The 25,474-nt window shown below is 46.0% G+C and overlaps 1 protein-coding gene across 2 annotated transcripts; it reads right to left on the bottom strand.

Moving 5' to 3' along the window:
• Positions 1 to 817: 817 nt before the first annotated feature.
• LOC128139953 (cholesterol 24-hydroxylase) lies at positions 818 to 16,765 on the bottom strand. Of its 2 annotated transcripts, none has more exons than XM_052783128.1 (15): positions 16,600 to 16,765; positions 12,936 to 13,013; positions 12,547 to 12,628; positions 11,920 to 11,993; positions 11,149 to 11,235; positions 10,340 to 10,478; positions 9,620 to 9,730; positions 8,676 to 8,832; positions 8,290 to 8,352; positions 7,113 to 7,185; positions 6,590 to 6,674; positions 4,623 to 4,733; positions 4,276 to 4,364; positions 3,309 to 3,375; positions 818 to 2,420 (listed from the first exon to the last, which is right to left on the bottom strand). In XM_052783128.1, the coding sequence occupies exons 1-15, from the start codon at positions 16,725 to 16,727 to the stop codon at positions 2,259 to 2,261; spliced, it is 1,506 nt and encodes a 501-aa protein (XP_052639088.1). In that variant the 5' UTR covers positions 16,728 to 16,765; the 3' UTR covers positions 818 to 2,258. The 2 variants fall into 2 exon arrangements, with proteins under 2 accessions (XP_052639088.1, XP_052639089.1); XM_052783129.1 differs by lacking the exon at positions 16,600 to 16,765 and adding an exon at positions 14,299 to 14,435.
• Positions 16,766 to 25,474: the final 8,709 nt, after the last annotated feature.

Raw genomic sequence — 25,474 nt, 5'->3', positions numbered from 1 at the left:
GTGCCGGCACCTGCTTGGCACACAGGGTTTCCTGAACCTGCTCCTTTTTTTTTGGTGGACAAGGGATCACCTCCTGGCTGGGGGTGCAAGATGAAACCGCGAGAACACTGCGGGATGTTTACACAACATCACAGGGCATCACCTACTGCTGTGGTATGATGCCCTGAAGGAGCCAGGACAGCTTGTCTCCTAAGAGAAGGAGCTGTCAAGGCTCAGGAACGCTGCTCCTGTTGGGTGGATGGACAAGGAGAGCTTGCCATCTGCTGGAAAGCAATCAGCACTGACAGGCAACAGTCTGGCAAGAGCTCTTGGGTGTAGGTAGGAACAGAAGAAAGGCCTGTGTCAGCAGTCCCTGGAGAGCTGGACGGCATTTGGGCTTGCAGAGAGAGCAGGAAGAGCATCCTCTGAGGGAAAGAAGCACCAGTCTCGAGCAGATGAGGTATGACAAAATTCACTGCAGGGTTTTAATGCGCTACCAATTCCCTTGAGCCCTCCTTGGAGGTGCCCATCCCCATCGCAGAGGTAGCAGAAGGGAGTAAGTGTTTGTGCAATTAATGCATCTTGACTCATTCATTAGTAGAGCAGAGCAGAGAGTTGACATGGTGGTGTCTTGCATCTCCACAGCAGGGTTTGCCAGCACGTCTGTCTAGCTGTCTGTATGCTGTTCACAGCTTCCCCCACCACTCCCTGCACTGCTGAGATAGTTCCCTCCCTTTGGCATATTCTCAGGCTTCAGCCTTTCGTTATGCCACTGGCATCGAGCATTGTGCTCCCAACCACATCAGCTTTCAGGAACACATGACCAGCTGGACAGTCCTCAGTTTTCTCAATCAGATTTTATTAATGTCTAGGAGGATATAAGCAGATCTCCAGCACAAGGCATCAAAGAGCTGGTCTACCACTAGATAGACTAAACCTTCCCTAGCAATACAAGTATTGGTACCTCTGGGTGTAAGTCATATTAATACACTGTATGACACTGCTTATGTTATCAAAAGCCACATCAACCTCATCGGCCTGTTATCCCACTGCTGCACTGAGGGAGGTGGTGCACAACAGTAGCAGAACCAGGGAAAGCTCTGGGACATTACTCTCCTGGCATGGAAACTACGACGGGAACTTGTCCACGTACAGACCAGGTTCTTGCCATTTTAATTCAAAAAGGTAAGAAATAACAGTAGCAGCACCAAATGTCTTGAATTCCTTGTATTTCAGGGCCCAAAGTCATATTAAGTATCCACCTATTTCTAGAAGGTGGCATTTTCACATGATCGTTTTTTCCCTAGCACAGCCAGGCTGCAAGCCTGCATGCAGCAAGGAATTTTGGCACAGCTGCAGAAAAAGGGGATGAAGGACCTTCTCCTGCCTCTGGCTCAAGTTGCACAGGTGTTTCTTCCGCAGCAATATAATTTTAAGCAGCATTTGGTTCCAGGCACTTACTTCCAACCCTGCTGTACCTACTAGACCATCTGGTCCAAGCATTCATGTAGCTTTGTGATGAGCCAGATGGGAAAAATGAACCACGTTAAAATGAACCCAGCAAGACCCTCCCTAAAAGAACAGCATCTCAGGAGAATGAGCACGGGCTATGGGGAGGGGTAGGAGGAAGCAGGAAAGCCCCTTTCTACAGCACGAATTGGGAATCTACACTGAAAAATATTGGAAGTAGGAGAGACTGAAGAAAAATGAGGCAGAAGCAACAGGGAAAAGTAGTGGCCACAGTCTCAGATTTTTGTTTCAGATTGCTCCTATCAATTATTCTTCTCATTTAGAGGAAGGATGGGAAAATTGCTTTGACCAAGAGAAGAGTTCTAAACCTCTCTTCCCAAGTTCAGCCCAAATCTTGAGCTCTACTATAAAATTCCCTGAACAAGGGCTTCCTTAGCCCACATTGTGTTGTAAATCAAGTTAGTGGAAACTATCAGCTGGGAACTGAGTTCAGGTTTGCGTGGAGCTCCAGGGACACTCCAGTGAAACGATGTTCTTTTCCAAGTCTGGTCAGAACCAAATAATCCCGCAGGAAAATAACAGGCTTTGCAATTCCAGGTACGCTTCCAGATCGAAGATGCTCAAACATGTCTAGAGTGACTCTCCTAAGGTTTTCTCCAGTAAATGATGAGGAAGACTAGGAAGAATTTCAGTCTAGTAATCCTCTACAGGGGCCTGCAAAATCTAGCCTTCGATTAGTGCGAAGATCTTCACAGTCAGAAGAAATGCTAGCACTACTGTGCCATGCTCCTTTCCTGAGTAGTCATGAGTCATGCCTGGCAGCCTCTTGCAGGGCTCCTTGGCTTTAATTTACACATTACTCCATCTAGTGGCCTAAAGGTTACAGCATCCAAGAGTTTAAAACTCTGCCCTGGTACCAGCTGGAATTCAAACCTCTGCAGCAGTTTTGCCATCACCACTTTCGCCTCCATCTGTTAAGAAGCAAACTCATCATCAGTGACAGCAAATACAGCTTGGACTGCAGCTACTTAAAGTGAGTGTATTATGTCATGCTGCTTTGTCAATATAGAGATTTAAAAGTTAAATGTTACTCTGTTAATGCAGCTGACTGAGTTTGGGCAGGAAGAATAGTTGCCTGAGGCTTCCTGGATTTGAAGACAACTGACAGGCACTAAGATCGGTCCGTGTGTTTATGCATTAACCCCGTTTTGGAAATCAGAGTGTAAAACTAAGCACTTTAATCCAAAGATTTTGAGCACTGGTGCTTAGATGAACTCGCAGCACAGACCCAAAGAGCTGGCCTCCTACTGTCCTTCTGAAACGCTCCCTGCCATGCTCGTATACTTTATTAAATTGTTCCTCCCGTCCACGCAGCCCCCTCCTCACCTTCTCAGTGCCAGTCCTGGCTTGTGCCCTTCTGCCAGCTGATCTTTTCCTTGCCTTGAGTCTGCCAGCTGCAGCCACGGGATAGTCCCTAAGAGCCCCCGCACACCCCTGTGTGTCTGACCTCGGCTGGCAAAGGGATGTTGACTGTGATTCCCACCAAGGGGTTTGCATTCAAGCAGGGTGACCCAGGACGGTTCAGAGGGAGAACAGCCTGCTGCCCTCTCCCCTGCAGGCACCTTGGCTGCACTTGTGCACGGGTGACATGGGACCAGTTCGGTACATGTATGTCCGCTCATGTGATAGCATTTGAGAGACATGCCCTGTCATGGGCATGGTGGGGATCTTCCCTCTAGAGGGAAGAGGGTCAGTGCACCATCAGCACGGCCTTTGGTCCCTCACCACCAGCCATGGCCAGCACACCCTGAGCTGGCCCAGTGCTCGCTAATGAAGTGTCCTTCCAGGCCTCTGCTTACCTGTGCGAACACCTGCCCGATGCAGGACCGGGGTCCCAGAGAGAATGGAAAATAGCAGTAATACGGCCTGCAAAGAAAAATGTTCAAAACTGTCACTCTGACAGCTTGGTTGTAAAGAAACAAGCAAGCACTTCATCATGGCAGCAAGAAAATGGTCTAACCATGACCTCACCTACCTGACTTGTTAAGACAATCTCCAAATTAACATTTTTTTGCTCCACAGCAGCAATACAGCTCTGCAGCAAGTTTCCTCATCATCTCCACTTACTATATGGCTCAGCTGACAGAGCTGTTTTGATGCATGCAAACCTTATTTCCAAGCTGAATGTCAAGTGTACTCTAAATGCTCTCCAGCCTGTCATGAAGACATAACGATCCACCCAATTATTGCTCCTTTGGGCAGCTCTGCATCATGTGAATGAGGGGGCGTTTGGTTCAGGAGACCAGACAAACTCTAGGCTGAAGTAAAACCCCTGACTCATGAAGTAGGTAGATGTAGGGATCAGCACCAAATGTTTGGGTCACTGGTCCCTCCTGTTGCACTCCTGCCTACTGATTAGACTTAGGCTGCCTGCCTACGTGGCTGAACAGCATCTTCTGTCTCTCGGCCCTTTGTCCCCTCTCTAATGTGAAGACACTTCAAGCATCCTGGGGCCAGGGCTGACACGCATTAAATGTTTGTATTGCACTAAGGCAAATATTCAACCTGGTTTTGGCCCAAAGCTTTGACCTCAATATAAACATTAAACAACATTAGTACTGGTCTTTTTTATAAGGTATCACGTGGTCTAAAGAACTTCTGAACAAAAGCTGCACATTATTGCTCTCTATTTGCATTTGGATAAGGATTTAGCGTTACTCATACTTGAATGGAAAAATAGTTTTAGTCTACTTTTTTTCCCCTTGAATCTTCCTGTAATGGTTCCTTATTACATATTTAATAACCTGGGAGTATAAAGAAACTCACTTAGGTGCATCTTTGCTAAATCGGTCTGGATTGAAAGTGAGTGGATCCTTGAAATACCTTTCCATCCTTCCCATTATATAAGTGCTGAACTGTCAAGAGAGAGTTTATTTGCATTAGTCAGGAGCAGCACACTGAAAACGCCTCTTCGCTGTCACAGGTACAAAACCATAACTGCCTTCCCCCAGGCAAAAACAATCCAGAGTCCCAATTCATACCCGTTTTGGCCAAAATTTCAGACAGGCCAGTAGAAATGTGCTCAGGGAGGATTTTGGCCCTCTGATACACAGATCCATCACATTTGGATTGACTGCAACAGCTAAAAGCTGCTGATGGTGGATGGGACTCACAACAAGCGCCGTGTTTGCAGGAATTCTGACGCCATTGATGATGTGCTCCTTCTCCATCCAGCGTACCGTCCCTGGGACAGGCGGGTACAGCCGCAGCGATTCCTTCAAAACCTGTGTCAGCGAAAAGCACAAAAGGTCAGTTAGTTAATACAGCATAGGAAGCAGAAATAAAATTAATTACCTCCCTCTGGCCTTTCGCTTTGGCTAAATGGGAGCTTTTGACTTGCGGAACGGATGCTGGTGTATCCACCTTGGACTCCTGTGGGCAAAATATATGGCTAAGTCAGCTCCTTCAGGCCTGGTTCTTTCTTACGACTGGTAAAATACAGAGAAAAAGAAGCAAAAACCACAAGAGATCCTATGTGTTGAACAGATCTAACACCTCAAGTCAGGTCAACAACTAAGTGAAAAATTACTGGGAAGCAAATTCAAAGGGAATATCCAAGGGTGAAATCTCATGCTCCCAATGAGCTGTTCTTGGCACCAGCTGCCATGAGGATGGATCGTTGCTCCCACCTCGTTCCCACTCTCAGCACTGCGCTCCCACTCCTGCCTTTGTCCTGCTTCTGCTGCTCAGGGAGCTGAGCCAGGTCAGAGCACCAAAATGACAAAAAACAACCTGGCAAAGGAAAATGAACAGAGAACAGTGAGAAAAAATGGAATGAGACCATTTCTTTTGGTGGCAGTGAGCTGTAAGAATGGCTTATTTCATCAAAGTGAAACCTAATTAACAGTGCACGTTAGCATTGCACTGCAAGTGCAATTAGCAGCATGTATGCACGAGTGGATTAATGAAAAAGAAGCATGGACAAAAGGATTCAGAATTGCCCAAGTGACAGGAGAGGAGTCCCATGGTCTCTGATACTCCAGTGATGGACTGGCTCTGACCAAGGGTGACTGTGATTTTGGTTGTACAGATCCAAGCTTGTTCTGTTAAATAAATGGTCTGCTTTGAGAGGCTCTCATGTGATCTGTCTTAAAACTGAAAGGCTTAGATACCTTATCCTAATTGGAGTGCTATAATTGTGATGGTGTTTGCAGAAGGCTAAGGAAACCCGCTGATTTCTGTAATCACACAGAGACGCCTTTTCCTTGTGAGAAATACACCTTTGAAATCTATCTGCTGTCAAAGCACAGTGATTTGTGGGATGGGATATGGCAAACGGTAAAATACCAACACCCACCTCGTCAGGGCAGTTTAAGAGAAAAGCGATCGTGGCAGACTACTAAAAACACACGGAAATTTAATCAGGAGAATAACTGCCAGGACTGTGATCTAGTCTCTCCTGAGGGCTACTGGTGTCCCCCATCGTGTAAAAAAGGGTACGCACACAAACACTGGTGAGTAGCCAAGCCCTGGCTTTGCAGTTCATCACCAACTGGCATTTCTATACACAGGACCAAACTCCCTCCCTACCCTGCCCCCCCGGGTGACTGAAGAGGGTTTCAAGGCTGAATAATAACAAATTGAAATTACAAAAAAACTAGCCATTATTTTTGGATGCCTTCTAATCCCACTGAATTTATGGCACATGGTGAGATCATAGCTGGAAATGCTTTAACAATAATCCAACAAAAATAGACCTGTGAGTTTGGGAAGTGCGTGGGATTCACACACAGGTTGGGCTCAAAGTTGCAAACCCTCCTTAAAATGTGGCTATGGTTTCAGCTTAAACAGGTAGGGATTAAGCAACTCCTCTCTAGCTCCCAGCTTGGTAATAATTAAGGAAAGCAGTGAAGGAATCGTGTGGGATTTTGGAAAGAAATTTGAGGAGCATCCTTCCCAACAAGGCTGGGCTGCTGCAAACAGCTCACGGTACCTGCTTGCTGACTTTCTGGGGACAAACACCATCAGGATCAAATACTGGCATTGGTCTTAAAATTTTAAAAGCATGGGGCTCCTCCACAACATGGCAGAGGTGCTACCAAACAGCTCTGACTGGTATTTTACCTCACTCCTACAGTACCTGTGTTAAGTAGGTGAGTTTGCCAAGATCCTCATAGTCGATGTCTCTCTTGGCACCAAGAACTTCATCCACTTCGGCCTGAACCCTGCAGTTAAATTAAAAAATGTTAGCTGCAGACGCCCATTTCTTGCTAGGCAAGTTGACAAATTACATTTTTTACTTTCCAGATACTGAGTTGGACTTTGACTCCCATCCCGAGGCAAAATACCTACTGATTCCCAGCCAGCCTGCCTGAACTTGTGCCTCGTATCAGGATGGAGCAACGTGCTTACAGTGCAGCCGAATCAGGTAGGATTCGGGACCAGTATGAATAAGGGCTTTGAAAAAAATCACCTAGATGGAATTGAAATAATTCATCTTAAGGTTGTTTTAAATTTTAGATATATTGGGACTATGAAACTATTTATTGTGGAAGGGAGGCTAGAATTTATTGCAAATTGATCCTAGCTTTTTAATAATCCTTATAATTAAGTTCACATTGAAATTAACAGCAAGCTGGGTTTGCAAATTGGAGTGCGCGTACCTTTCCAGTATTTCAGGATGCTGACCCAGTGCCATTACTGTAAATGACAACTGATTGGCAGTGGTTTCATGCCCTAACAACACAAAAAATTGGTTTAAAGTTTAGTATGAAATAATAACATGATAACAAGACAGTCTACTAGTGTGATTGTGAACAGGAAACTTTAAATGTCAGGGCCCAAATGTTTTATTTCAAGTATGCTAGAAATTAAAGCAAACACTAAAAGGGATGTAAATTCTACATAAGGAGCTTTCAAGAATGACAAGAACAAGACATAGCTGGTAAAGATATGAGCCACCTTGCTCAACTTAAAGCTGCAGTGGCTGCATATGGCACCTACTGGTCATGAGCTCCCTAACAGAAGGGCCAGTGAGGTTCAGTATTTGCCTTGTCATATTATGGGGGACACGGTTCTGCCAAGAAGTGAGGATTTACTGGTTTTGAGGGAAAACAGAGCTTCTAGCTGTCTGTCTTTGAAATATCTGCTTTATGTGGATAGTTTTAATTTTTTCATGGCTAAGCATATGTATTATTTTAAAGACTTACAGAAAACAAGACCTCTGCAAAGAGGTATTTGTTGCAATAATGTCTTTCTTGCAAAAGAACAGTGTTTTAACCTCACCTTCTTAGGAACCTAAATCCTACTGACTTGCAAGATTACCTTTCTACGTTGTTTACCTCACATACCATCTCAGCCCCTGCTTTATCTCATAGGCTTGACAGTGCCCTCTCCTGCCAAGCTCTTACAGCAAGAATGGCATTAGCTCATCTGGGTGAGGTCACGTGAAGACATGTGGAATATGTTAAAGATGCCTTCAGTGGGGTTTAGCAGGATCTGGGAGGAAGGGCCAGAACCCCAGGAGGAATAGCCTTGCACCCCAGCAGGCAGCGCTGCCCTCTGCACCGCAGGCTGGAAACCACCGGCCTGGCATGATTTGCTGTGTTGATATGACTGAAGGAGGATAACGTATCATTTGCCTATGAGAAAACTAAGAGTTCTCTTCAGACCTCGCCCAGCTGGTCCTAGGCCAGCGTAATACTGCTGTCTTCCAAGTGAATCCTGGTTACAGCAGCACCACACGGAGTGAGCAACAACATTAATCACGACCCTGTAGACAGCCCAAGAACAAGTACAGCTTCCCACATGACATATCCAAGCATTAAAATAGCTACCAACCTGCAACAAAGAAAGTGATAAAGTTATCCAGAATGTTTTCATCATCTCTAGTTTCCTCCAGAGCTGTCAAGAGAGAAAAGGAAACAAGATTAGAAAACATCCCCAAGGCCCCAGCTGGAACAGCCAGAATGCTCTGCCCTGTTTTGCACGTTTTGTCTGAGGTGGCATCGGGAGGGGATGCTGAGCGGGCAACTCAGCGGTGACTTGCAACCAGTATTTGATCCAACACAAAGAAACACGGAATTTTCAAAGCAACTCTCACTATCTTCAGTGTGAAAAAGACATTAAAGGAGGATCAAAGTTCAGATCCCCAAAACAATCCTCCCCAAATCTCATGGCACAACATGTCACAGAGAAATTCACTCAAACAGCAACGTGTCCCCTACCATCTCCTTTCAGTATCTGTGTGAGAATATCCAGCGTGGCTTCCTTCCCATTCTGGATGGCCTCTCTCCGCTGGTCAATGCATTCCTTCCCCACACGCCGCAGCAGCCTCACACTCTCCTTGACCTCCTTTACCAGCTTCTGTTTCCCTGGCATGTACTGAACATAGAATTTCTTCAGTCATTTTATTCCTTTTGCTGGTGAAAAATATTGCCAGTGTTATTTTTCAAGCGAGCACCTTGTTTTCTGCTAAATGACATTTGTCACAAAAACATCTGCTCTCCACAGAACAAAGTGAACATCCCCAAGGTGAAGGGTTTGGGCTGAAATGAGAAATATTTCAATCTGTGCATGCTGATGTCCTGCCTTGTCGGAGCTGATGTTTTGGGCACCGTGAGCAAAATTTGTCACCTCTCCACAGAAAGAAACTGCAGCATGCAATACAGAATCTCACGTCTGGGCCCAAAAAGGGAAACAGGAGCTCTAAAAACCTGAACTGCAGCTTTCATGAGAAACTGTGGAATGATTTTTAACTTAAATATTTCATATTACATCTATAATTTCCTAGTATATGAATTTGGGTCGAAAATGTAATTTTTTTATGGTAAAAGTTCAAATTTCTTCTATCTTGAGTGAAGGCTGCCATCCTTCTTGGACAAATAGCAAAAATCTCAATTTTTGCAGTGATGGGTGTGAAAGTGTAAAACACATGCAGGGGGGGAAGAGAAGGCAGAAATACATAAAGGAAACATTAAATATTAATGTTAATTTTGCAAGTGTTTTAAAGTACTAATGAATTTTATCTTAATGCACATTGGAGGGAAAGAGCTGCTGCTGGCTTTCCCCATCGTATATTGGCCTTACACAGCTCCAGCCCCCTAACTCATGCAGGAGCAGAGGCTCCAGTCAGAGAGGAGGAGAGGACTGAAGTGAGGAGCATACAGACCTGCATGAGGGGGATGCGCTTCTTGGTCATCCCCTCCAAAACCACAGTCACAGCGCGTGGGAAAGGTGTCTGGTCATCGCTCAGTGCATTTAATTCCAAGCCAAAGGCTACCTGAGGAGCAGGAGAGAAAAAGGCAACTCGCTGCGTCCTCCTGGCTCCCTGGGGCTGGGGTGAAAGAGCAGAACAGCCTCACACCACCACCTTTTCCCCTAAAAATACCTCAAGCTAGATCCTGCCTTGCAGGAGGCTGCCAGGGAAGGGCAATATCTACATTATGCTTCCTCCTTATTGGGGGGATTAATAATTAACTATTACTCTCCATTCATCCCAAGCTGTTTTGCACAGAGAAAGGAAAAGCCAGCATAAGGCAGACTTCATGCTGACACGTAATGGTAATAATACAACATCCACACATGAACGAGCACTGGTGTGCCCCTTCAGCCATGGAGGGGTGGGAGGTATGAGGCTGTAATGGTTTTTGCAAAGGGTGCCCATCCTGCGGGCCACACCTATGCTGTGCACACCCTTCCCTAACTGCCCCTTCCTATGGCTCAGCCCAAATGTGGAAGTGGCACAATGAGTCCTTCAGCTCTTCTGGCACTGCTGGGCAAGGGTCTTGTTCCCTGGCTCCAGCTCCTGATCCCATCCTGCTGCCGATACCCGTTACTTCCATTCCTTCCTGCCAGCTGCAGAGGAAACAAGAAAGCGGACAGCTGGTACCTTTGCAATGATATCCATAGTCACCCGGTTCATCATCGTCAGCATGCTAAACTCTTTTTTTCCATCTGCCTTTTCCTCTAGCTTCTCCATCAGCTCCTCTGCTTTTTCATTAAAAGTTTCCATCAGACCCATCAGGTAGCTGAACAATCAATAAAAATGAGTGATGGGGGCTCTGGAGAGGACATATTTGCTCAGGCAAAATTACCTTAATTATTTTCCACAGAAAATTGTAAAGATTTTGTTTGTTTGTTTATAATAAAATTGCTTTAATACTTTAAAAAGCGAACAGATATAATGGCTAAATTCTTCTAGCAGCCCTGCTCCACCCTGCCACGTAAACAACAGCTGTCGTGGCAAAGGACTTTGACCTGTGCGTGCCAAAGCAAATGGACTTTATCTTCAGACCCTAAACACAATGCGTCAAGGCACACACGAGCAAACCAGACCAACCCCCTGCTTAACAATCACACCCATAGGGAATCACTCAGGTGAACGATGAGGCTTGCCCACATCAAATCCCCAAGGCCTGTTTTGTGGCAGGATAAGGCAGCCATCACCACACTCCTGGATACGCAACCCCAGGACCTTTCTGCCATCGCTGAGCTCATACGCGTGTCACTGCCCCATGGGAAGTCTGGTCAAATTGTACTTGTCATGGAAATGGTGCGTTGGACTCCAAGTAAAAAGTGATTTCGGCACTAAATGATTTTTTTCTCTTTCTGAATATCAAGTAATGGATCAATGACGGGGAGAATTGTGCAAATACAGTAGAAATAACAGCCAGATCATTCCAGAGATATTTGCCTTACGTTCGGCTGAAAGCTGGATCCATTATCTTCCGCTGCTTGTGCCAATGTTCATGGTTGCAAACTGTTACCAAGCCATTCCCTAGAAACCTAGCATTTAGGAAAACAACAAAAGGAACAGTTTTCAGCAAGGGAGCCAGCCAAACCCCATGTAGTCACAAAGATAACTCTTCCACATCTACTTTCTTGTATTTTTCCCACATGTAGGGAGCACTGTGCTGCTTTGAGTACACAGCTGTTGCATCACTGTGGACAACGACTGCACTGCAGATGTTTTGCCTGGTAGGTGTGGACTGCTGAGTCCAATAAGATGCTGGTCCATTACAGCTGTTATGCAAATAATTAATATCATAACTGGATTATTATATTTTTAAAAGCTTCAGGTTAACAGAGGAAAAAAAACCTTTTTTGTTATTGAATTTAGGAGCTGGAAACGCCCATGCATTAAGGAATAATTCAGTGCTCTAAAATCTAAGTAAGAAGTTTCATGATGGTCTTGACCAAACTATTCTGAGACTAACTGAACATCCACAGGCAGGGTGGGGGGGAAACGATCAAGGTAAAAAAAAATCCAACATAAATGTCTTCCCAGTCAGGGAGGAGATTGACTTGACACATAATTTAATAGGTACATGCTGCTTATATATGTCTGGAATTAGTCATTAATCCCCACACTAAGGTAATGATCTGAGTCGAAGTAAGTGTCATGCCTGTGATGTTATTAATCTTTCACTTATTTTCAGATCACAATGGCTTCAGATGGGTTTTGCCTACCTCTCACCAAATATGTTGAACATATGACCGTACACCAGCCGATCCTTTGGGTACTGTGGTGACATCAAGAACTCCTAAAATCAAATCTCAGGTCAGTGAATAGTGAGTGCAATCCACTTCCCAGACAAAACATAAAAAGCCACTCATACGTTTGCTCTTTTCCTCCTGTAGCAATATTCTGAAGACTAGATGAATTATTTGGCGTGCCCTGATTCCCCAGTTCCCGTGCTGCTAGCTTGTTTTGCATGCCTCTAGCACTTTTTGTCCAATGACCCAAAATCTCACTCTGTGGTTATTGCAAAGATTTAGAGGAAGAAATTCAGTCCCTTGCGCCTCGCTCATTTGAGATATTAAGCTCTTGCAGAGAGTCTGCTTTTCAGAAATGGTGGATGCTTGCTCTATCTGCTGTTTAAATAATGGTAACCAAGTAAATCAACTGATCAAGGAAGAAAATAAATCAGGACAGTCCGGAGAGCAGAGCACCTCACCCTCCTAACCCGGCCAGAGCCACCCTCTCCGCAGGCACAGACTGGCTGCACCATGCTGCCCTGAACATCAGGCACCACCTCTCTCTTTCTGGAGGGATGGGCCAATCCCCACTGTTGATATGGCTTTACTTTGCAGTACCTTCACTCCTTCAGGACTCAGAATCATTACTGAGACTCTGTGAAAGGCATTAACCCGTACAATAGGTCCATATTTCTCTGCCCTACAAGAAGAGAAGGGAAAAACAAACAAACAAACAAAAAAAACCAAACAAGAGAATTATGGTACAAACCACCAACATGTAACAGTTCAGACCTAATAACCTCAAAGGACCAAAGCAGCATGTACTGGGAACTACTGCAGTCTTCAGCAAATAAAGCCATTAAGAGAAAGATCAATGCTCTCTCTTTAGCTCTTCTATCGACCTTCTGAATGATGCTAAATATGTAATTCAGCGCCTCTGTGCCTTGATTTCCCAATTTGTGCTACAGGGCTACCCCATTCAATGTTATTGATGTGTCTCAACTTACCACTGCAGGAAGAGATCATGAATAAACTCCTGTTTCCTCATCATTCTCCACAAGATTGGCAGATGTCCAAATAAAAAGCTGCAGAAAATGAAGGTTAAGAGTGTCAAGAGGATGCCAATATAGAGTTTTGTATGGATCACAATCCTTGTGGCTCGGTGACGCAACACAAGTGTTGCTCATGTTTTCCTCCTTGTAAGGAAAGATAAAAGTAGCACCTAGCTGTGCCAATGCCCAGCCCTCATGTGAGTAAGATGGGGACCAGGGTCAGGCTGGTGCACTCCTGCAGCCAGGAAGACCAGCACAGAGACGCAGGACAAGGTCTCTTTTGCTGCTGTATTATAGCAGATGACTGGGTCTGGGTGGGAGCTCCCAGCAAACTCCTTTGCTCTTTGCCTAGCTGACTGAACCTTGACTGCAACTATTATGTTTCTGTACATGCAACAGACACTTGCATTATATATTCTTTAATACATGCTCAGCCCTTGGTAAGCGTAACTTCAGTTCTGTCAATGGAGTTAAATTGAGTAAGATTAGGAATGGTCTCCTGTTTAAAGCCATGTCACCTCAAACGCTGAAAAAAAAGAAAAAGAGGACAACATAGAAGGATAATCATTGGTTAATATGGAAATCCCAGAAATTAATAAAAAAGGTTAACTCTTCAAATACAATAGCTGTATTAAAAAGTTAGAGATCAATTCCTTCCTTCAACTGTGAGTAGTGAATTCCCACTGGCTTTGCATACATCTGAAGGAAGGTTTGGCCAAGCTCCTCTCTAAATGAAGCAAGCTGTGCTCGAGAACTGTTTTCCATTCAAGAGACAGACAGCCGTGCTATCATCCCTTTCGGTATAAACAACTATAGGGGAAAAACAGGCTCTTATTTTATTTCTGTTGGAACCAGGATGTGCTTAAAATAACAAGCACTCAACAAAGTTACCCAACATTGACGAAAACTTTTAATCCTTCACTTGTTTGACTCCTCCATTGTAACTGGACTCCAAAAAGATGTGAAAGCCCCAAATGACAGATGAGTCCTTCATTAGCTAAAGCTCCGGAAACCACTCTATCTGCAGCACATGACGCAAGGTCCCACTCATGGCTCCTCTTGTGTGACACATCAACCCTCAGAGATGTTTTTCATCCCCTGTCCCATCACTACCCAATTAAGGCAGGTGTTACAACAGGCCTAAATCCTTCATCTGCTAATGAGAAGTCCCAATTACTTACTGCATGCCATGAAAAAAAATAAGCAAGGGCTTGTTTGGGGATATATAACTATGTGACACTATCATCTGAAAACATGTATTTGCAAAGAAATCCCTTTTGCCCATTTCTTGCTATTAAATCTTTAATATGAAGCTAACCTTTGAAGAGGTGACCTCCTCCTGTCACAGGTGAGCCATTCATGCAGTAAAAATGACACAAAGCCACCAGGACTCACTTTTCAGCCTGTCCTGCACAAGTCTCCTTTAGAGATGTGCTGCGTTGGTTCCAATAAAATAAAGCAATCCAGGAAATCAAGGTCGTTAATGTAATCCTGTCATCATGTGGCCATAAGACCTTAGACAAAGCTTGAGGTTTTTATAAGATCCTGTTGTACTTCATCCCAAAATAAGGCTTTCTTAAGCTTTTTGCAAAGGGAAAGAGCCAAGGGCAAAGGGAAAGTCATGCATCTGGGACAGAATAACACCTTGAAAGGATACAGGCTGTGGACTGGCAGGCTGGGGAGCAGATCTGGTGACCACAACCTGGGGGCTGGTCCCAGTAGGCAGCAAGCTGGACACAAGCCATGCTTTGCTTCTGGTGCTGCTCTTCTTCAGTTTACCAGATACAGTCTCAGCTGAGAAGTGTTCGGATTTGGATGAAACCCATTTCAGGGTAATTTGGGTTGGCAAGGTCCTCTGGAGGCCACCGGTCCAGTCCCCTGCTCCAGGCCAGTCAACGTCAGAGCTATGGTACATGGCTCAGGGCTTCACCCAGTCACCTGTGCCAGCATTTGAGTACCCTCATGCTGAAGGTGTTTTGCCTTACACCTAACTGGGATTTCCCCTTAGGCAACTCACGCCCATTGCCCTTTGTCCTTCATTTTGCAACTCCAAGGAGAGTCTGCCTCCGTCTTCTCATAACCACCCATTAGGTAGCTGAAAACAGCCAGTGGATCCCCTCCACCCTTCAGCAGACGCTTTTCCACCCAAAGCAAGCTCAGCTCTCAGCCTCCCAGGCATCCTGGCTGCCCTCCACTGGACTTGACCCCATGTGTCAATGTCCTTCTTATACTGGGGAGACCATCACCACACACAGCACCCAGCTTTACCTTTTTTTTTTTTTTTTTTTTTTTTAAATAAATGACTTTTCAGAGCTGGAAGTCTTTGATTTTCCTTACCTTGGACATTTAGGAGTGGAAGTGTTTGTGCAACAGGTACCGAAATGGGGGTTTTGGACTGTCCCTGGCAATTTACACTTTTGCAAAGCTATCAAGTACCGTGGGCTCGCATGACATATAAGCTTCCACCTAGACATACCAGTACTAGAAACCTTCCTGGGAGGGATCCTAGGCTGATGATCAGTCAACATCAAGCCTCAAACCCTGAAGAAGGGACGGAAAAGCAGCCACAGGGTTCCTCAAGCTGCCATTACTCTAGGGTGTTACTTCACACCTAGAAACGAACCTAACGACGAACAGGTTCAGGTATGACAATATCCATCCTCTCTCTAAGCTTAGTATCTGACCCTGATTACACAACTAGTCTGAGACTTGGAGTTAGGCAGCCAAGCTTAGTGTCCCTGCAGAACTGCTGGTGTAAGAGAGTGCCGGTGTGGTGTCTCTTCCTGTGGCATGTTTCGGAGGGCACGTGCACCCAAAGGTGAGGTCGAATGGGAAGCCCGCACACTCCTGCAAGAACTGTGTCTCCTCGTGACAGCGCTGCCACTGCCTAACTGGCAGCTTTCTCACTGCCCTTTATCACTTATGACCTTTTTTTTTTTTTTTTGGCGGAAACCAAACACCTAGCTCATGAGGGAGAGCAGGGAAGGAGCCCGGTGGAGTTAGTGTCAGTGTGCCTCTTGGAGCTGTGCGGGACGGCAGGCTGTGCTGGTCGGGGGCAGAGACCCCCTCCTGCACGGCCGCTGCTGCCTGTCGGGTCCCTCTTTGGCATCATAAGCAAACGCGCGGCCCAGACGGGCAACTCCGAACCGCTCGTTCCACGCTGCCCTGGCCGCCCGGAGCGACCGGCCGGCGCGATGCAGGTCAGCGCATCCCACCCCGGCAGCCCAAGCCCAGCCGGGCAGCGCTGCAGAGCCGGGCAGCGGGATCCCCGGCCGTGCCCGGAGGCGGCAGCCCTTCCCGGGAAGCGGGCGCTGTTCCAAGCCAGCGGCACCTCCTCGCCGTTGCCGTTGCCCTTGCCCATGCCGGCAAGGTCCTGGCCCGTGCCGGCAGGTCGCCCTGCAAAGACGCGGGCTGGAGCGCTTCATTTTCCGCTCCGACATTTTCTCAGGGCTCCGGCCCGGCAGCGAGAGCGGCCGGGGTGCAAAGTCCGCCGCTCCGCCCGGCCACGGGAACGGCCGCCGGGGCTAAGGCCCGCGGCGGGACTCGCTCTGCGGACGCCTGGCGGAGCCGCCCCGGGTCCCCACCTCCCCACCCCGACCCTGCCCTGCCCGCCCCTTACCTCTCCCGCGGGGCGCCGGGGATGTGGTCGTGCTTCGCGTGGATGTATTTCACGTAGCAGCAGTACAGGCCGAAGGCCAGGAGGGTGAGGGCCGCCAGGAGCCCCCCCGCGGCCCCCACCGCCTCCATCGCCCCCGGGCGGGCGGGCGAGCGAGCGAGCGGCTCCCAGCAGCCCCCTCCCCGGGCAGCGGCGGGGCGGGGCGGGAGAGGCCCCGGCTGCGGGGAGGGCTGTGGGCGGGGCCCGCCCCATTAAAGAGCCCGGCGGCAGCGAGGGGGGTGGGGGAGGAATTTGGGGTGAGAGACCCGCTGCAGGTCCGAATACACCCACACGGGGTAACTGCCTGGCAGGAGAATGTATATATATATACACACATATATGTGTGTGTGTGTGTATGTGTGTATGCATGCATGCTTTCCTGGGTGGAGGTGGTGCTTTGCACAAGTGCGTGAGGAGGGCAGGAAGGGTTTTGCTCCTTCACGTGTTTGTTTACAGACGTGTTTTAAATGCTCTTAGACAAAGTAAGCTGTCACAAGACAAGGAAGGCGGAGGCTCTGTGTTGACTTTTAAGGGTTTACAATACATGATGCAAAGGGAGTATACTGTTGATGCCCATAGGAATCAATAGATGAAGATCTTCAGCAGTCTGCTTTGGGGCCTGTGTTACGCAGCGTACTCATTTGTCATCCAGACATAGGAATAACAGATGATATGGTTTTATTCAAAATAGGCGATCTAAAGCCGACTGCCACAAATTGCGTAAGGATTGCAGGGTGCAAGGGACCAAGCCATAAAATGGTGAAAATGCATTTGTAAATGTAAATGAAAAGTAATGCATGGGGAAAGATAAACTATGTACATACATCTCACCCAGTTATATATATTCAGTGGTGGCACCTGTTAGGAAAGGTCGGCTGAATGCTCAGTACAGACCAAAGAAGCAAGCAGAGCATAGGCAGTGATTAGAAATGGGAGAGTGAGCAAAACAAGATGCCTGACTGTGTTAGTGTATAGAAGACTCTATGATCGAGAGCACACCCACTGTGTGCGCATACCACATGTGCTCTTCCTCCCAGCTCAGCAGAGGTGTAGAAGTAGAGATGGAAGAGATTAGGGCTCCAAACTGGAAAAAGCATGACTGAAGGAGGTTATGACAGGGGTCTGGAAAACCATTGGTGGTTTGGAGATGAATAGGGACAAACTAATCATTACTTTGTGTAAGTCCCTCAAGAACAGGGAAGCACCCACTGAAGTGATCTGGCCGCAGGTCTAGAAGAGGAACGGATTTTTCGCAACAAATTGTTAAATGGAGGAACTAATTGCAACAGGCTGTTGTGGAGGCTAAATGAATAAATTGGCTCACAAGGAGCCAGGGAAAGTGATGGAGGCCCCTTCCCCATGCTGCAGCCCCTGTCTGCTGGATCCTGTGCCCACTCCATCCCTTTGAAGGTTACCCACCTTGCACACAGGGCAGCAGACGCTCCTCTGCACCGACCCCATGGCTCTGACTGCGGCAAGGGAAGGAGAAGCATGACACCCTGCTGCCCTTTAAAGAAAAGCAGCATACCACCTGCCTGTCAGGCTTTCACAAGACAACTCCATTCATGCGCTCTTTCTCCATACAAGCTTTACTCAACCGGCTGGAGACAGGATACTAAACTACCTGGATTTTTATCATGTCAGTTTTGCTGCCTGTGGGTCTGTGACATTTCTCAGCACCATATGAGGCTGCTGCAGGACTTTTCATCCCTGCCATTTCCAATGGGGTGCCTTTCCCCTGCTCCCCTCCTATGGCAGCTCCCATATGGCCGTGCCTCTCCGCAGCAGGAGGGAGAGGATGTAACTCATGGCACCCCCTGGTTTTGTCCATCTGATGCAGCAATCATCTGCCAGGTACCTCCAAGGGTCAGCTCACTTCAGTTTCCAAATGGAAGCAATGACCGTGCTAAAAGGACAAAATCTGCAGGTTTTCCTTGGTTTTCTTGTGTCATTTCTGCTTGCGTTGATCAGAGAGAGCAGAGAATGCTATCAAAGCAACAACAGCACATGCTGGTATAAGGTGAGGGATTTTTATCTCTATTGCATTTTTGTTTCAAACTGTAAATAATTTTGAATGGGCTGTTAATGACAGAGAGGCAGCATGGAGTCAGTGGTGAAGGGGAGTTTGAAGAGCACCTGTAGCAGCCGTGACTGCGTCTTACTTACGCTGCTTTCCTGTGTGGATGCGCGTCCACATATCCCTCACTAGCAACTTAGTGGCTAACACCTACTGACCAACTTCAACTAAACTTGCCATGGAAACACAGATCACAAAATCCTCAAAAACCAGGCAGATGAAAGAAGTTGCACTGGCTTTACAATGTGAGCTAGGCTAAAGAAAGATTTGGTATTGCAGACCTTAGAGGATGACAGGGATTTTCTTTTGAAGTCACCAGGAACTGGCAGCTCTCCCAGCAGGCATGGCCAAAGCCTGCCCACGTTTGGGTTTCTCGGCCTGAGCAGGGCAGGGGTTGGGTGCCGTCAGCCCAGCGAGTCCCCGGGGAGGCAGAAAGACCAGAGACTTGTCATCAAGCTGTGGAAGCCTGTTAGGAGCTCCTGGGCTTTTACTTTTAGGTGGCTACCATGCTCGGCAGAGGGGAGGAAGGACACCTGATGCTCCCTATGAGAACAAATACACCTGATCATTTCATCCATGGACTTCCAGCCCGGGGGTGGGCAGGGCTGCTCTGCTGGGCATACTTGGTGGCCAGCATCACTTTTCTGGCTTCACATTGCATAGCACAGGAGTTTGGTGGTAATGCCACATTACAACCTCAGAGAAACACTGAATCATGATAATGGTCAAATGGTACAAAATGTTAGAAACCATTTGTCAGTATAAAATGGAGCAAAAGCTGTTTGTATATTTTAAAATATTGTTTGGATTTCTGTTACATTTAATCTTAACATTGATTTTTCTTGAGCCGGTAGTTCCTTCTTTAGTTCGAAATAATTGCAACAACCCTGGAATGATTTTCCCTTCTGTTTTGGGTACACATGCTTTCACACAGATTTTTTTTTAATCTGGAAATTACACTGTTGTTATATTCTTGGAGACCAACAACATTATCTAACTTCTGTTTATCTTAATTGAAACTAGATTTTTTTTTTTTTTGCCTGTTACGGCTAGGGTTTTATAGCCTCTTGTTTTCAGAAAAAAGCTAACATTCCTTCCCATTTGGTCAGGCAATATATATCATGATCTTATTATATGAATACCCATCACTAGGAAAGCTACAGCTAATCACAAGAATAGCATCACCCTGAGAAAGTGCTTAAAAACTAAAGCTAGCTAATGAAACCCCATCTTTAAAGCCACTCAGTGAACTTTCTGATGAAACATCAATGTTTTTTTCAGCATACTTCAAGAATAGATTGTAACTATCTGTAAGGTGTTCTTTCATTTGAAATCACTCTCAGAATAATTCCTGTGGAAAATTCCTGCTTGTACCTTGTTTGTGAGCAGCTCAAAGGGAGGCGATAAAATATTTGGCATTTTATACATTTTGATGGGATAGAGAGGCCATGTAATTTAGTTCTGATCCCTGTCTAGAACGGGCAAGCTCTCAGAATAAATCTCATGCAGATGTAACTCCCCTTCCCTATGTAATCAGCCTGGATAGATTGAATAAATTACCTTCTATTTCAGGCTTTAAAGATAAGCTTTAATAAAACTTTTTGTTTGTATTCTAACGAGCTCTAATAACAACTTTTGTTTGTATTCTAACGTGTTTCTATGCCCTTGAGTGAAGGACATGCTACCAAGGGACCCCACTGTTACGTTTCTTATCTGCCTGGGACCACAGGCTGCACTAAGAGGGAAGGAGTGCAGGCTTGGACACGCTGAACTTCCCCGTCTGTCACCTTTCTGCTGGGGACTGAACTGCCATCGCGTGGACATTTTGCCAACTTGCACATTCCCATAAACACGAAGAGCAAGAGAGACTCGGGAACCGAACAGAAGAGCAGAAAGCTGGGAACCATTGACTGGTGTGAAGTTACAAGGTGAATTTGAAAAATTGATGGGACATAGGGTTAGTCCAAACTCCTGCTTTCTTTTGCTTGTCTTTTCATAGCTATTTAGATTTGAAAACATTTACTGCTCTCTCTCAAGCAGTCCAGCATAGTATAGGCTGTAGGTGAGGACAGCAACGAGAAGGCACAGCATAGGCATCTCCTGTGCTGGGAAATGCCTTCTGCAGCACGCAGTCAGCCAGAGGGCTGGGTGTCCTGGGGCAGTCTGAACTTACCAGTAAAATACATTTCTAAATAAAGAGCTTTTAATTTTGTTGTCAAATGTCTCCATCTGTTGTGTGCTACTGGTTAAGTGCAGCTGGTGATTAAATTAGTCCTTCTCCTGGAGAATTTACAGTCTAAAACCTCACCCCCTGCCCAAAGGTCCATGTGGAACTAGTGGGGGTCTGGGACTACCATGAGCACTGCACTTCATCTCCAGCAGAAATGCAAACTTCAGGACTGGTTTTACTAGGCATCTCCTCCTTTCCTAGGCAGAAACACTGTCCAGGTGGAATCCAAGCACTGACTGCTGTTCAGGGATTTCGGTCCTTCTGCTGGCTCTGGCAGCTCTGCCACATGTGGGCAATGCCACATGAAGCACTGTCCCCCACATGTTCATTGTGGCTGTAGGCAGCGTGCCTTCACCTTCCTCCGTTTGATCATCTCATGTAATTGCTATATTGTGGCAAATAATAATTTCCTTTTAATAGTGCAAAAGATAAATTTCTCTGCTCCAAGGATTGGAAAGTTCAGGACAGAAAATGTATTTTCAAGCTTTCTTGCTGCATGACTGCAACTCAGCTTACCATTGAATCTACCGTAGCCTGAGAGTTCAGAAAAATTCATATTTTGCGTATCTTTGAACCCAGGATACGAATGCTGGGATGCCAGCAGACTGTTACCCGGCTCAGAGCAACACCGGCAGAGGAATATAACCAGATTTCAAAATATTCATTGAAGTACACCTCCAAACCCCACCTTGTTCTTCTGACGGCCAGGTAATAATATCTGATCTCTCTGGGTTTTTACTATCATTATGACAGCCAATGTGAAAAGTAGTGAGGCAGATGAACTTATTTAAAGTAAGACCGTATGGAATTTTTTACCAAATATAGGAGAGACATTTACCTTAACCTCCCTCCCCTTAAACAGTCAGTGATTGCTTCTCTGTTACTAGTAATTTGCAAGGTATGGGGAGATATTTGCTGCTGTGTACTTATGGTTGCATTCATTCATACACCAGCTCAAAGGAAAAAAAAAAATCATACTTTAATGTAAACATTCGGTTATTTCTCTTATATAAAACAAATTGCAATATTATAACTAATTCTACAAAATAGGGACTTAAATTGTGTTACCAGCACAATTCAATATGTGACCCTATTTTAAATCCAGTTATTAATAAATAAATTAAAAGAAAAATGTTACTTCTGTTCAAAAGTAAGTACATAACTTCACTCAGCATATGTATACGTATATATATATGGTTATAAAATATAAAGCAGTAGGCCAATTTTGCTCTTATTTGTATCAGTGTAAATAATAATTAAATCCATCCAAGCCAAAGCTAGCGAGGGCAGTTATAATGTTTTTGGAAACAGAAAATGACCCATTATTTTAATCTAATTATCAAGGAACAGGAAATTGAAAAGTGGCCTCAAGTTAATAACAAACACTTGACCTTCTGTCAGACGCTGGGAAAATCAGCTCCCTGAGCACAGAGTCCCAAGTCACAAAACCTGCTGGGGCAGACCAGAGCACCTTCACCGCTGACCCAGCAGCGGTTGCTGGGGTGCAAGGGCTGTGGCTGCGCCAGGCTGGAGGACATCTCCAGCCAAGGGGCTGTGTGAGATGAGACTGCATGACAGCATGCTGTGGCATGTCACAAGCTATGGCATGCAGGAAAAGGCAAATGAAAAACTGAAGTGAGATCTTTCTTCCATGATAAAGTTTAAAGGATAATTTCCTTTCCCACCGCTCTTACAAAATAAAACCTCGGGTGATGAAAGATCTTTTCAACCTGCCTATACAGAACTGCAGATGCCCTTGAAAACCTTCGCAGTTCAGGACTTCCCCCGTCAACCTGTGCGTGGCACAAGCCTCTGGGATCACAGCTTCCAAAACAGCCCATGCTGCTTCCTCCAGAAGCTCCTTTTCTCTCTAAGGTGTCTTTAAGTGTCATACTGGAAAGGTGGGCACAGCACAAATGGCCTAAAATCTTGGTTTAAAGAATTGCTACACGCATAGGACTGAAATACATTGCGGTCGGCAACTCATCTGGCATGTCCCTAAAACCACAATACACCATACATGGTAAAAGTAAAGGGGGAAAAAAAGTGAGCGGTGCAGATACTAGTGATATACTTACTGTGTTTCAAAAGCAGGTGAAAAAAACTGAAATAAACCCATCATTTTGTCTCCCTCTACTTTTGATCAGCTCCAAAGAGATTTTTATTTCTGCATCATCATCCAGAAAAACAAATTATCAAAAGACCTATGTGGTCTTGCAATGGGAAGCTCAGTCCTTTAGAAAAACCAGCCACCTTGGGTTTAGATTTCACAAAGGCTTTGTCTACACTAGCAAATGAAACAAGGTTATTCCTTGGTTATAAGGCCAACTGGTAGTGACTCCTGACCTAGCCCAGAGTGATCTGGGAAGCTGCAGGTCAGCATGGGCCACAGGCATGCTGGGGGCTGCTCTGAAGATTTAACTGCACAGCTTATGCCCTTCCAGATATGGGAAAGTCATGTACAAGGCAGCAAGGTACAGACACACGTCAAATGGGTTTGAGATCTTGTTTGTTTACAGAGGAAAAACTGAATTCTTAAAACTTAAATTTGGAATGCAGTTATTAGTTATCAAATGACGCTTACATCTCTTTTCATACAGGAAAATGAGTGTTTATGTCTGAAAGTATCTAAGGGGGCCAATGCATCTCACATGCCAAGCTGACCTTTTAAAGAAGAGGTCTATTGGCATCCTTCTGAGAGGACAAGCAGGCTTGGATATTGCTATGTTGTGACTGGTTTTCTCCACTGCACTTCTGAATTTCTATGTTGATCATAACCAAACAGTGCCAAGCTGAGCTCAGGCACAGCAGGACAGATTTGTACTGGGGACCCCCCCCATAAAACCGTATCGACACTAACAGGTTAAAGAAGCAGGCTCTGCTTGGTGCATTCCTGGGAGTGTTTTGCTGGGTTTGGGCTGCGGGGCAGTGGTACACGAGCTGCTGTTCTGCCTTGGCCATGCTGAGTGAGGCCCAACACGAAGGTACAAGCGGTGAGAGGTGGGGGAGAGGCTGGTAGGGGAGATGAAAGCAGGAGAAATGCCACGGCAGCATGTGAAGCTGGGCCCCCAGGCTCATCTTTGCACCCGGTGCCAGCGTCGCTCACAGTGCCACCGCTGAGCTTTCTGAACTCGAGTCATGGCTTCAGCGTTATTTAATTACAGGCCGCTGTGCTTAGTAATGTGATATATGTGCCTCGTGCTATTCATACCCTGCAACCTGACACAGAGAAGCTGGGCAGAGCCCAAGCTCCCCTCATGTGGGGGATGTCCTCACGGCATGCTCCATCCAGGGCTCAGCACCCAGAAGGGTTTTGCCAGCATTTGAGTGAGCATCCCCGCTGCAACACCCTATTTCACTATCTCTCCGTTGCTTTGGCAGCAAGCTCTAAAGTTTTTTTCCCAGATACTCGTGGGAGGATTTGTTTATCGGATACCTTGGAAAGAACATGGGAAGTTCAAATGATTTTGGCCTGAAGATAATGTCTATACCGCAGACTGCAACACAGCGTGATGTTGCTCAGGCTGGCTGCTGGGTGCCAGAACCCATGTAAATGAAAAAAAAAACCCAAACCCTGAGCTCTGCACAGAGCTACTCTGCCTTGGAGGTAGAGAAGAAGAGGTAGCAAGGCTGGGTCTACACTGTTCCCTTAGAGATAGGCTGGTCCTCCATGTGATGCAGCTGTGCTAACATAAGAAAAGGAAAAATGTATAAGGAAAAATGCGGATGCTCCAGTCTCAGTCACAGAGGTGAATCAGGAGAGAAGGCAATAAACCATATTGCTACTAGACAAAAGTCTGGGACTGCCACATAACACATGCAGAAGAGCAGCTGCACTGTGGTAACCAGCATTATTCTGGGCTATTTTAAGACCTTTATCCTGAATCAGCATCCAGGCGGTATACTGGCATGTTCAAATGTAGCAGCAGGGTTTATCTGTTTATCTAAAGCTTAATTTGTGTGACATCCTGGTATATAAGTGCATTTTAAAATGAAGAAAAAAGCTATCAGTGGGAATCCTATTAAACAGCAGATGATGTATCAGGTATTTAAATGCTCATGTACTTCTGTGCTTTGAATAGTACAGGCTCATTATTAAAATACCGGGGAACTAGACTGACAAATACCAGAATTTAAAACAGATATGTTTTAAGCTTGGAAGGGACCACAATGGCCAGAAATATCTTCCCAGCATCACAACAATGCACTGAGCTGGCAGGCACAGACATGCACACACATCCACACATACTGAGCTGGCATGCACCTACCTGAATGCTTCCCCCACTCAGTGTAGGCTGGGAGAAAGGATAAGGGGGGAAAAAACCTTATTTGCAAGTCTTGTCTCTTCCTCTGCCGATAAATATTTCCCCTGTGAAGCTGGCGGCACCCACATTAACACCGTCAGCAAACACCGGGGGTGTACGGCTCTGTGTTTGCCGTCAGCTGAGCCACGGCACAGCTCGCTCTTACCGACGGCTGCTCCTCGTGGGCTGGTTTCCATATGCCTTTAGCTGTCACCAGAGACTGTGTGC

The sequence above is a fragment of the Harpia harpyja genome, chromosome 3 (genome assembly GCF_026419915.1).
Source record: "Harpia harpyja isolate bHarHar1 chromosome 3, bHarHar1 primary haplotype, whole genome shotgun sequence".
NCBI classification, from domain to species: Eukaryota; Metazoa; Chordata; class Aves; order Accipitriformes; family Accipitridae; genus Harpia; species Harpia harpyja.
The sequence above is the reverse complement of the archived record's forward strand: the minus strand, read 5'-3'. Positions and strand labels throughout refer to the sequence as shown.

Bases quoted from the DNA above. Each gene is read 5' to 3' on its own strand.
- LOC128139953 (XM_052783128.1), bottom strand. From the start codon at position 16,727: ATGGAGGCGGTGGGGGCCGCGGGGGGGCTCCTGGCGGCCCTCACCCTC. The intron at 11,994-12,546 runs GTACTGCAAAGT...ATTTGATTTTAG, and splicing joins TGAGTCCTGAAGGAGTGAAG to GAGTTCTTGATGTCACCACA. The intron at 2,421-3,308 runs GTAAGCAGAGGC...GCTTCTTAACAG, and splicing joins TCGGGCAGGTGTTCGCACAG to ATGGAGGCGAAAGTGGTGAT.